Source organism: Colletotrichum lupini, chromosome 5, assembly GCF_023278565.1.
Source record: "Colletotrichum lupini chromosome 5, complete sequence".
NCBI classification, from domain to species: Eukaryota; Fungi; Ascomycota; class Sordariomycetes; order Glomerellales; family Glomerellaceae; genus Colletotrichum; species Colletotrichum lupini.
Window position 1 is genome coordinate 4,168,658 of NC_064678.1, and position 11,660 is coordinate 4,180,317.

The 11,660-nt window shown below is 54.7% G+C and overlaps 5 protein-coding genes across 5 annotated transcripts; 3 read left to right on the forward strand and 2 right to left on the reverse strand.

Annotated features, from left to right (window-relative positions):
• Positions 1 to 493: 493 nt before the first annotated feature.
• Positions 494 to 2,112, forward strand: CLUP02_10657 (uncharacterized protein; the record flags this gene model as incomplete). Its single annotated transcript, XM_049289631.1, has 3 exons — positions 494 to 1,400; positions 1,452 to 1,620; positions 1,674 to 2,112. The coding sequence occupies 3 exons, from the start codon at positions 494 to 496 to the stop codon at positions 2,110 to 2,112; spliced, it is 1,515 nt and encodes a 504-aa protein (XP_049146776.1).
• Positions 2,113 to 3,196: 1,084 nt separating this feature from the next.
• On the forward strand, positions 3,197 to 4,129 carry CLUP02_10658 (uncharacterized protein; the record flags this gene model as incomplete). Its single annotated transcript, XM_049289632.1, has 2 exons — positions 3,197 to 3,443; positions 3,570 to 4,129. 2 exons carry the CDS (start codon positions 3,197 to 3,199, stop codon positions 4,127 to 4,129), a joined length of 807 nt encoding a protein of 268 aa, XP_049146777.1.
• Positions 4,130 to 4,822: 693 nt separating this feature from the next.
• CLUP02_10659 (endoplasmic reticulum vesicle protein 25) lies at positions 4,823 to 5,879 on the reverse strand (the record flags this gene model as incomplete). Its single annotated transcript, XM_049289633.1, has 4 exons — positions 4,823 to 4,841; positions 4,915 to 5,218; positions 5,365 to 5,491; positions 5,667 to 5,879. 4 exons carry the CDS (start codon positions 5,877 to 5,879, stop codon positions 4,823 to 4,825), a joined length of 663 nt encoding a protein of 220 aa, XP_049146778.1.
• A 532-nt stretch (positions 5,880 to 6,411) lies between these two features.
• On the forward strand, positions 6,412 to 7,884 carry CLUP02_10660 (glucose N-acetyltransferase 1; the record flags this gene model as incomplete). The annotated part of the gene is made up of 8 exons (XM_049289634.1): positions 6,412 to 6,421; positions 6,481 to 6,486; positions 6,558 to 6,659; positions 6,779 to 6,919; positions 7,006 to 7,071; positions 7,134 to 7,379; positions 7,577 to 7,649; positions 7,713 to 7,884. 8 exons carry the CDS (start codon positions 6,412 to 6,414, stop codon positions 7,882 to 7,884), a joined length of 816 nt encoding a protein of 271 aa, XP_049146779.1.
• Positions 7,885 to 8,058: 174 nt separating this feature from the next.
• On the reverse strand, positions 8,059 to 11,157 carry CLUP02_10661 (uncharacterized protein; the record flags this gene model as incomplete). Its single annotated transcript, XM_049289635.1, has 1 exon — positions 8,059 to 11,157. One exon carries the CDS (start codon positions 11,155 to 11,157, stop codon positions 8,059 to 8,061), a length of 3,099 nt encoding a protein of 1,032 aa, XP_049146780.1.
• Positions 11,158 to 11,660: the final 503 nt, after the last annotated feature.

An 11,660-nucleotide genomic window follows, 5' to 3' on the forward strand; every position in this document is an offset into this window, starting at 1 on the left:
AGATAGCTAGGCATCGGGACAATCCGTCGACAGTGGTGAGTGGAACCATTACCTACCTAAGGTAACGTATGGAAGTGATGTAAGTGAGGCAGTCGTGTTCCAGGGTTGTGAGTGGTCGAGAGGGGTTTCCCAAAACGGACTAGCGCAACCTTCCGGGTAAACCATCCCTCACTCTTGTAAACAACATCGCAGAGAAGGACCACCCCAACTTCGTCTCGCGCCGCCGACTACCACACCCGCCGAAACGCGAAAATCACGACAGCACCCCGGAGACCATACTTTTCACAAAATTGGAAATACGCAAGACCGCACCAAAGTTTTGTTCGCTTGGGATTTTTCACGCGCCAATTGACGCGCTTTTCGATTGCCTCGAGGCGCGACTTTCCGATTCCTACACCGAGCGCCACCTTTTGTCTCTCGACCGCATGCTTCATTTAACGCGCCATCCATGACGACCGTCATTCGCACCCGTCACCCGTTGCAAGTCATTAGCATGAGCAACGAGCAGCCAGAGAGAAGGAAAAGCAAGCGTCTTGCGGGTGAGTTGGAGGAGCGCGGGGAGGCGGCAAGGATGATGCTAAAACGACGCGCAGCTTCATCGGTTTACGACGAGCAGGATGGCGACTTCCACTTCACGCGCGGATCCAAATCGAAGCGAGTTAAGAACGCAGAACCCGAGCCAGAGCCCGAACCGGAAATTGAAACTGAACCCGCGCCACTACCCCCGAAAAAGTCTGGAAGAGGAAGGCCAGCAAAAGGACGCGCTTCGGCGACAGCGAAGGCGCCCGAGCCCTCATCACCAGTAGCTGCGCCAAAGGCAGCGACATCATCAAAGCCGCGAACGCGACGGACAGCGAGCACGCAGCCGGCGGAGGACGACGAGCTACAACTGCTTCCGCCTAAGCGCACGACGAGCCGAAGCACGCGCAGCTCGACTGGGAAAACAGAAAAGGCAAAGCCTGTCAGGAAACCAGCACCGGAACCAGTCCCGGAGGAGGAGGCAGAGCACGATGAAGTTGACAGCGCGACACCGAGGGAGCCGGAGCCGGATAGGCGGCGGACGCCACGCGCCATTGAGGAACCAGTCGAGTCTGCAAAAATCACGCTTCCCGTCAGTGACACGCCAGTTATCAATCGCAACAAGGAAATGAGGAAAAAGGGCGGAGGGAATCGTCGGAGCAGCACGGGTATGCGCGGCCGGAGAGCAAGTTCGCTGATTGAGAGTGGGCATAACGCGATACCCCACCGAGAGGTTGAAACTGCAGAATTTTACAAGCACATTGAGTCGGAGGGTCTCATGGAACCAAGACGGATGAAGCAGCTTTTGACGTGGTGTGGCGAACGAGCATTACTGCAAAAACCGCCCCATGGCCAGACAGATTCCAATACTGTTTTGGGTGGTGAGTAAAATTTGAAACCTGGAAAACCCGTGCCCAAGCTAACTTTTCCAGCTCGCTATATTCAGGAACAGCTCTTGAAGGACTTTTCTACCAAGTCAGAATTTTCAGACTGGTTCAGCCGAGAAGAACAGGGGCCAAAGAAGCCTGTAGTCTACCTCCCAAACCCGCGTAATCTTGAACATCAAGAGAAAATTGAGCAACTGGAACAAAAAGTCAAAAGGTACATTTTCCGAATACCCGATTCATGAGGATGCAGGGACTAACCAATCATAGATTAAAACTAGAAAAGAAGAAATGGCTGGCGCTCAACAAACCGCGCCCGGATATCCCGCCACTCTTCTCAGAAACAGACACAGCACAAACAGCAACAGCGGCCGACGCATCCATCCTCGAGCCGAATGAGGCAGAAATGTTGAGCTGGCTCACCGACCCGGCATCCTCCTTTGAAAATGTCCGCGCCAAGACGCTCGCCCGCCTACAAAACACGCAGTCGACGCTGGAGTTTAAGGTGGACCAGCTCGCGGACGGCATACACAAGCTCTCCCAACGCGTCGACACGGCGGGCCGAGAGGCGGATAAGGTCCTCTCTCTCAGCGCCGCGCGGCTCAAGGAGCGGGAGGTGAGGGAAAAGGCCAACGCGGGCACCAAGGAGATGCCCGTCATGGAGGTGCTCCGCAGCCTGGGGAGGATATTACCAGAGGGCGGGGAATAAAGGAAACGATTGCTATTACACACACAACGCCGCCGTTTCTCTCCTTTTTCTTTAATGACGACCGACCTTTGAGAAGGGGGGGTATAATGACTGATATGAAATTGTGGTGGTTGGGTGGGCGGCGAGGTTTATTCCTCTCTTTTTTGAATTGGCTGCCCTCGAAGGGGGTTGTTTATCGAGATGGGGGCCATCTCTGGGGGTGACTGGCAGACACACACAACGTTTTCGTTCCTTCTCTTTCGATGCTTGTCTTGGCATGGAATCGGCGCTGGAGGCGGGCTTTTTGGGGATGGAATTTGAGAGGTACAGACTGCATCTCGAACGGAGTTTTCATTTAGCCAAATACCCACATGTTCTTTCGCTACCCGCGTTTCTGTAGTATGGTCCTGTGATGATGTCGTTCTTGAATGTTTTGGCTCGTCCGTGTTGGGCCGGATGGGATCAACGTTGATATTTGAGGAACTTTTGATAGAGTCGCAATGTGAGGCGCGTTTCTCTTCTATTCGAGTATCCTTTCAAACTGTCAGCCATGCAACACAACCAAGCTTTTTCGGTATCACTATCGGAATGCTATCTCAAGACCCTGAAATAGTCCCCGCACCTCCGTATTCTATCCCGGTGCCAATGAGGAAACTTGACTCATTCCGATCTGGATAGTGAGGAACTACGCAAGGACCCTGTTATCAATGCCTTTATTATCTGCAGTGCCAATGTAGTGTACTGTGCACGATCCAAGCCACTTCCGCGTGCCCGTCAAGATCGAACCGTCATACAGTGTTGATATCCTTGATATACGGTGATTATTTTCCCACGGTCCGAGCTCTTATTGCTGCATCGAAATCAAGGGTCTTGTACAGTTTTCGAGGCGAATTACGGACGGGAAGTAGTTGCTTTGTTCGCCCTCCCCCCCTACCTCGGTAACGTCAAAACCAACTTCGCACCTATCACAGCGTCCAATTTGTAAGACAAATCCCCAAGACGCCCTTCTCACCACCGACAACCTCGACTTTGCACAAGCGCAACGTCGGAACCGACTATCCTCTTCCAACCAACACCCCGAATCAAATCGCAAAAAAAAAAAAAAATGTCGACAGTAGCCCGCGCTCTCCGCCCGGCAGCTCGCCGCCTCCGCGTCATGGCGCCGGCACCCACGACGACGGCGGCGGCGCCCCTGACCCTCCGCAGATGCTTCGCCGACAAGCCGCCGGTCTACACCGAGTCCGCCGTCAACAGCGAGCTGGGCGTCGGCGAGTTCGAGGGCATCAAGTTCCGCGTCGAGCCGCTGCGGCGTCAGGGCGAGGACGAGCGGACCATGCGCGCCCGTCTTCTTTGTGAGTGCCTTCCCTCGGCGTTTTTTCTTACTCGACTCTTGTTGAGGGAACGATGGGGAGAGAAAACAAATTTATGCGGAAAGTAAGATCCCGAGAACTAATCATTGCCCTACGAAAACAAAATAGACCAGTCCCGCAAGCGCGGAACCCTCGAATCAGACCTCCTCATGTCGACCTTCGCCAACGAACACCTCCCGCACATGACAAAGTCCCAAATGGCGCAGTACGACCTCTTCCTCGACGAGAACGACTGGGACATTTACTACTGGGCCACCCAGGAGGAAGCCCCCTCCGCCTCGGCCTCGACCACAAAGACGTCGTCCTCCTCTCCCTCCAACGACACGCTCGCCTCCTCCACCGTCAACGCGGCAGAATCCTACCGCCCCGTCGGCTCCGGCGCCGCCTCGACGATCGACTCCGGCAAGACCTCCAATCCGAAAGAGGATGTCCGCACGCAGGACGTCCCGGGCGAGTGGGCCAACACCGTCGGCTCTTTCAAGGCGCAGTACCGCCCCGTGCCCGTGCGATGGCAGGGTAGCGAGATTTTGGAGATGCTGAGGGCCCACGTGCGGAGCCGGCGTGCGGACGGGACTGTTGGTGTGCACCGGGACGTGCAGGAGCGCAAGGAGGGTGGGCTTGGGTTTATGCCGCCTCTGTTTGACGTCGATAGCGCGGGCAAGAACTAGAGAGATTGTAGATCTCGCTGTGAGATGTGCGCCGACGAGTTTGGGGGAAAGAGGTTTGAGACATTGTACCAATATCTATCAGGAAATATCATTTTGGGCGGAGAGGGTAAAATTTGTGGGAGCATGGTACATTATAAACGGCTTCATTGGAAGCTTCATTGCATGGTTTGGGGTGGAGAGAGATAACGTTCACTCGGGAGGTGGATGGGCTCACAGCAAGGCTTCGTTGGAAGCACTTGGCACGTGGAGTGATATCGTACACATCTGTAATTTGACAGCGATTAGAGGCTGCTAGCAGAGTCTCCGGGATAGACGTGTTACTGAAACAGTGTACAAGATCCAAGGAACAAAGACTGAGCGCTTGGGACCGGACGAAATTGCAGATATACACCTTAACTCAGGTACACCTTACTTGCCAGCCTCATCCAAATAATCATGAACATGCCACAAGCACAATGCTGTAATGTAATCTGCGTTATATCATTCATGACTTTTATGGTGACCGTCGTATGTATGCATACACTAATACACACTCGAAAACCCCGAGGTGGTTTTTGATGCTTCCGATGGCATCACAGAGACTCTCATCAACACCGCTGTGCGGCGGCGCAACATCTCTCATCTTCCGTAACTCCTTTACGCTATTGGCAAGCCATTGGCCGACTTCCTTTTCACTTCACCGATATATGGCGTTTAAATCAGGTGCTTGGATCTGTCATAGTATCACACGGTTAGCATGTCCAAAGCTTCTCCGAGAGCACAGCAAAATATAGCAGACAACAAACCTGAAGTATGCCCGCAGGTACATAATCTGCCAACCCCACAGTCCGACGAGGATGAGCGTCGTGCCGATGCCGAACCACTTGACGCGGGTGTTTGTGCTCTCGTTGGTGTCGCGCAGCTTGTGCTCGCGGGCGCGCAGGTAGTCCATCTCGGTGTTGATCTCGCTGACGAGCTCGTCGATGCGCCTGAGCTCCGCCTCGACGGGCTTGAGCTTCTCCGTCGCCTGGATGGCGTTCCAGTCCTTTGCGTCGGCGCCAATGTCGATGTCGAGCTCAATGTGGCGACTCGTTGCGCCGCTGCGGCCGGCTGTTGGTTTGGGACACTCTCGTCAGTTTTCTTGGTTCTTGTCCCTTTCGTGCAAAAGGGTGGTAAAAAGCAACTGGGTATGTGGAGGGTTCAAGCCATTGACATGGCGATGTGGCTGGTTGTAGGGGTGAGTGGGTGCGACGTACAGCCAGAGAGGATGTTCTCGAAGCAAACGTCGAAGGCAGCGTCTGCGTGGGAGGTGAAGACGACACGCTTCTCGCCGCCTGCAATGTCCTTGGGCTTTCCGTAGTCGTTGCCAACAGCATCCTTGATCTAGAGAGTCACCCATTGTTAGCCAAACTGTCATTGCGACCAGTTTCCTCTTTCCCCCAATCCTCTCCCTTGTTGCTATCCCGCTTCGATCCCCGGGAAGCTTCCATCTCTTCTCAGATCAAGTCCCAATATTGGGGAAGATGGCGTAGGGGGGATAGCAGTTGATGCCACATACGTGCATGTTGACAGTCATGCCGTCACCCTTTGAACCATCCACAATAGCCGTGACGACGACCAAGGTGTCCCTAGCGACGAAATTGCGAATGCATCGCTCCTTCTTGCCCTCGTGGGTGCTCGTAGCATGCAGGTCGAACCTGAGCGCCTGGGCGCAGCAAGCGAGTAGCACAAGACCGCACACGTAGCGCAGCAATGATGTCGTCGGCGCCATAGCTAATTCGCAGATTTCCGTATCAATCGAAGACAAGTTGAGAAAGGGTTCGGTCGATTCGGATGTCGGGACCGTCGTGGTTGAGGAGGAGAAGGGCGGGCGGGGAGAACAGCCGGCGTGGGTTGTTGGGAATTGCGTCGTAAAGGAGCTCCCTGGGCTAACGAGGACACAACTGCGATAGGAGAGCTATGGGCCTCTAGGAACCACCTTTGGGGATTTTTGGAAATCTGTCGCGTTCGAAAAGGCCTGGACCCACATCAAGGACCCCTGTCGGACGGGTAGAGGTCAAGCACTCTGGCCAATTGGGCTCGGTGGGCGGGGCAGCCTTGTGCCTTGGCACTCACGTGAGAGCGACAGCCTCGCAGCTTTTTGGGTGTGGCGTTTGGCGCGTCGGCCGCTCTTCGATATCGCGATGCGACAAAAGCGGCATTACAGCTTCAGGAACACGATTTTTGCCGACTGAACTGCCGTCTGATCGGAACCTCGCCAATATAATACAGCTTCTTCTCGTCAAAGAGAGACTACCGCCAAGATGCCCAAGTGTAAGTCCCGACCCTCCTCCAAGTATCTTTGCAAACACCCAGCTAACATGAGATCACAGTCTTCTGTACGTCTCAATCAAACCACGATCGAACGCGAAGCTATTCAGCCGAACTGACCTGAAATCCCCGATTCTAGGCGATTACTGCGATGTGTACCTCACGCACGACTCCATGAGCGTGCGCAAGGCGCATAACAGCGGTCGAAACCACCTGCGCAACGTAGTCGACTACTACCAACGTACGGCTCCTCCTCCTCCTCCTCCTCCTCCTCCTCCTCCTCCTCCTCCTCCTCCTCTTCCCATTACTTGCGCGACCACCACGACACATGAAAGCTAACATGCCCCCTTTCTTCTCCAGAAATCGGTCACGAAAAGGCCCAGTCCGTCATCGACTCCATCACCTCCTCCTACGCCGCAGAAGGCCAAGCGCACAACAACCCAATGCTGCCACAAAACCAGCCCGGATCCGCCTTCCCGCCGCCCTTCCCCTTCCCAGGAGGTTCGTACATACCTCTTCACCCCTTCCAGCGCTGCTATAGCCACGGGTCCATTGCACCAAGTACTAACCTGATTCCCTCTCTCCAGGTGTCCCCCCTCCCTTCCCCGGCATGCCCGCCGGCGCACCCCCCTTCCCTCAAGGCATGATTCCACGTAGGTTCCACCATGAGCCTCTTCTTGATAGCTCCCTCACAAACTAACAAAACATCCAATAGCCCCAGGACAAGCAGGCCGCGGAATGCCGCCCATGCCCCCCTTCCCCCCGGGCCCCAACGGCTCACCAATGCCCCCAGGAGGCCTACCGTTCCCCCCGCCCGGCGGTCTCCCAGCCGGTCTCCCCTTCCCGCCCCCGGGCGCGCCGGGCGGTCTGCCCCCCAACTTCCAGTTTCCCGGTATGCCAGGCGGCGGCGCGTTCCCACCTGGACCTCCTGGTGCCTTTCCGCCCGGTGGTGGACCTCCAGGTCAGGATAGGCGGTAGAATGCTTTGCGGCTGTCTTCGTCCACGGCAAACTGCATTATCTGGGCGTGTGTCTTCTTGGTACAAGTGGGATTGGTGTTTAGGCGTCATATTCAGGGCAAAAGGGTGTATCCAAAACTTAGGTTTTTCATGACACGGGCATGGTTATATCACATTCAATCAAACACATGGAAGCAAAAGCTCATCCTGCAAAACCGAGAAACGCGGTCAAGCAAGTTTCGTTCCGAAACGCTGAGTTAAATGGTATCTTGACGTACAGTTTTTTTTTTCTATATGATACAATAATAAGACGTCCTTCTTTATCTGTAGCAGGCAGCGCGCGCGTTCAATCGTTCATCAAAACCCCGATTCCCCGTCCCAAAATCATTGTCATCAATATCGTCGTCAAAGTCTCAAATAGTGGGGAAACCTTGTCATCAAACCCTCCGTCATCAGCTCCGAAATCCGCGAAGAAAGCAATTCTTTGTGTCGTTGACAGGCTTCTGTAGTCGTAAAAATGGAGAAAAAAAGCGTTCGTTCGTAGCAGTCGTGATGATCCCAATTCATTTCCTCCAGCACCCTCCATTTGTGCTTCATACCCAGATATATTACGCGTTGAAAAAAGTGCTCCAGACAGGATCATCATCTGAAGTACTCGGGAAATTTTGTACGTTGCAGTCGCATCAAAAATGTGCGACCGGTAAGCTGTTTTGTTCGTTTGGGGGGCCACGGTACGAGTTCCGTCGAAGGACGTCACCCATACCGTCTCTTACTTCGCGCGGCCCGCTGATCTTCTGCCTCAACTCCTGGGTTCTCTTCTCTCGCTTACGCTCATTCAGCTGTCGGGGCAGGTTTTGCAACCCTTCCAAAGTGCCCGAAATCGAAAAACGACGTCTTCGTTTCGGGGGCCCGTCTGCGTCGCGATCGTCGTTCTGCCTCGTGGGAGGCCCCGAGGTAGGTGGGGATTGGTCGCGGAGCGAGTCGAGGCTGCCGCGGCGTCTCATCACCCGCAGATTCCCGCTGTCTGTCCGGCGAATGGTTCGGCGGTCAGGCTCGTTTTGAGATCCAGAGTAGACGTCATCCTCGCCGCGAGCAGGAAGGATTGCAAACGTCTTCTTCACCCGCTCGCTAATACGTCTTCGCGGGCTTGGCCTATTGTCAATGGGAGGGTATCGATAGACTTGGCTAATGGGCTCATCCTCCATCTCCCTCTCCCACACATCGTCATCCTGATCCGAGTACGCAGGGCGCCAGTGCGGATGCAATCGGTCGTCCTCGGGGGGCGGGGCCATACATTCCGGGCACGAGCATGGCTCTTCAACAGCAGAGTGGTCGTCACCACGAGCCCCAGAGCTTGATCCTCTTCTCGTGAGAGAAAAGGTTCTGGTAAGGAGCCCAGGTCTGCCACTCTTGGGCGGGTACGTCTCCGAGTTGCGTCGTCGGACCAATGCCCTTTTGATGGCAGATCTACTCCGCTGAGGTTGCTCCTCTTCCATCGCCTCGAAATAATTGCCCATGTTGCGTTGTCTCTCATGATTGGGGGTTAATCCCGAAGGCGTCGCGGGGATAAACTGAATCGCAGGTGGATTAATCGGAGGGACTGGGGGAGCCGCGCGAGGATTGCGAAGCGGTGAATCTACGTCGTCCATGGAATGCTGAGGTTGCGAGGGTGTGATTGGGCACTCGCCGTCTGGACCTGTGGTGATAATCGTCGGCCCCTGGAGCGTTTGCGGCAACTCTCTTTCGGTCTGCGAATCCTCAGAGTCCTCCGACGGCTTGTTGGAATGGTTGACGACAAGCACAGATGAGTTTTGATGAGGGTACAAGCTCACAGCCTTGGCCTCAGACACTTCGGGCGCAGTACCGCTTGTTTCCACCGAAGCTGCTGAGAAAGGCGTATTTTGCGTGGATAGTCGTTTACCAAAGAAGGGGTCACCGTGACGGTCCACATTGAGTTTATGGTCTCGGTGATGGTGGCCGTTATCAGTCTCGGAGGATGTCGCTCTTTGGAGGGTCAAGGCGGGTATCCTTGTTTCATGTCCAGGCTGTTGATTCAACAAAGCGTTCTGAGATTTCAAACTTTCCGCGGTGAGCGAGCCAGCGCGGGAAGTATTACGGCTGGTCGGAGCGGATAAAGAAGAAGAACGCTTCGGGATGATGGGCGGATAGTCAATCGTGCGTTGGTCGGATCCATCTGACTCGGACATTGAGCGCAATTTTCGCCCTGGACGTTCGAATACTGGTGTAGGCAAGTCGTGAGTTCTCGGACCATTTGTGCGAGTCGCTGAACCGACACTGGTACTTCTTTTGGATCGTCTACTGCTGGTTGATCTGAGAGACGGCTCCCGACTAGATCTGGATGATCGACGATCGGGGACAACAATGACTGGAATGCCACCGCTCTTCCAGACTTCTCTGCGTGCTTTGCTACTTGAAATCGAGTTGAAGGTGGTGTTCGAGGCATAGCTGTCATGACGGCTTTCGCTAGGACGAGTGAGCGCTCTAGGTCGCCTCGGGCTTCCCTCCAACTGAATAGCCGAGTTTGTGGCAGAGCTGAGGGGAGAAAGATCAGAGCCTGAGTCCCTTAATCCAAATTGCTTCCGGACATGCCTGAGCGTCTGCCTCCTTTGGGGGATTGAGGGAGCTTCGACTAAGATTGCCTCGACAATAGTGGACGCAACCGACTTATTTGATTTTGCAGATTTCGCAGACATTCCCGACAGCCTGCGAGAGTCCGCGTCAGCTGTTTTCCCTGAGGTTGAGGTATTAGGCCAAGCGATTTCGCTAGGTGCATAGAAGGCTGCCCTGTCTCGTTGGGACATAGCGCGCACCGCCTTGGCAGCGTTTGTCGGTGTGACAACGCGGTCTTCGATGATTTCAACCCTCCGTCTTCCAGTCCGCGGCGGGGTTTCGGGCTTAGTACGCCTCTTTCTTACCGTGACATTTCTGCCCAGGTTGTCGTCCCACTCTTGTTCAACTTCGTTGTTCGAGGCCCATTCTCCGTCAAAGGTACCAAAGTCTGCCTTAGCCTTGGGGGTCGGAAGGTCCTCAGTAGGTGACTCCAGCCCCAGGCCTAAACCAACTGGAGGCGACGTCCTCACCTGAGGCTCGGAAACGCGACGAACCGTGTTCTGGGATGTTCGTGCTGAGAGGATATTTGGCCTCACAGTCGATTGCAAGTCCTCTTCAGAGGAAAAAGGCTCTTCTCTGGCAGTTCGGAAAGACTCAGTTCGCGATTCAACGGTAGTAGCTTTCGATACTGTGCGGTCGATAGGTATCGGTCGAACAACCTTGGGGCGAGTAGCAGGTTGAGGAGGCGTCACATCTGGCGTTGGTGGACTTTTTTGGTTCGGAGGAGTGGCTGGGGCGCGCGCTGGAGTTGTTGGTGTCTGCGATTCCGGCGCATGAGGTTCGGCGGGCGCCGGGCTTGGATGCTGGATCGAGTGAGTGCTCGATGAGGTTCGCGAGTGGGAAGGCGGTGTCGGAGGCAAATCCGGGCCACTGCCTATCCGCTTAGGTTGGTGTCTCAGCGTCTGGGGGCTTTGCTGTTGCGGTCCTCGCATTTGCGATGCTACGGCATCCACGTCGAGGTCATATTTCCTAGGCGTCGACCGCACTTCATAGGAATGCGCAGAGTCGCTTGCATGTCTCCTAGGGTGTGGCAGTACTTTGTGCTTTTTGAACATTCTTTGCGCCTGCAAGCCGTCTGCAGGCAAGGTCGATACTTGTTTCTTGGATCGAACCGACATGGCGGTGGAGTTGAGGCTCGTAGCAGCAGCCATTTCAGAGGGCGGTTGTTGAAATGCGTTCCAAAGGCATGCGACGCGCTTCAAATGCACACACGATGACCCTTCGCAGGTTAGCGAGGATGGGAGAGGGCCAGAGTTCTTTGCATGCTGAGCAGAGTGAAGTTCATGGGCGTGTTCGTGATTGAGATGAGGAAGCAAGTGGCCGACGGTGCGACTTTGTACAATTCGGAGTGCCGAGTGAAGTAAGGTGAAGATGCAAAACCCGGTGGTGGTTGAGACGTCAAGGTCTTAAGGGTAGGCGTGAGACATTGAATCGAAAAGACTTGGTTGGTGAATCGCGTCAGAGTCCAGTGGCGTGCAGTGACCGATGGCCGTCTTGAGAGAGAGAGACAACAGAAGCGATGAGACGGAGCACAATCCTCAAGTAAATTCAACCCAGCGATATGAGACGGAATCTCTCTGGTTGAGGTAAAGAGTACGTGGTCGCAGTGGTCACGATGTACGGCCCGTGTTTTGTGCTGTAAAGAGAAACAGGA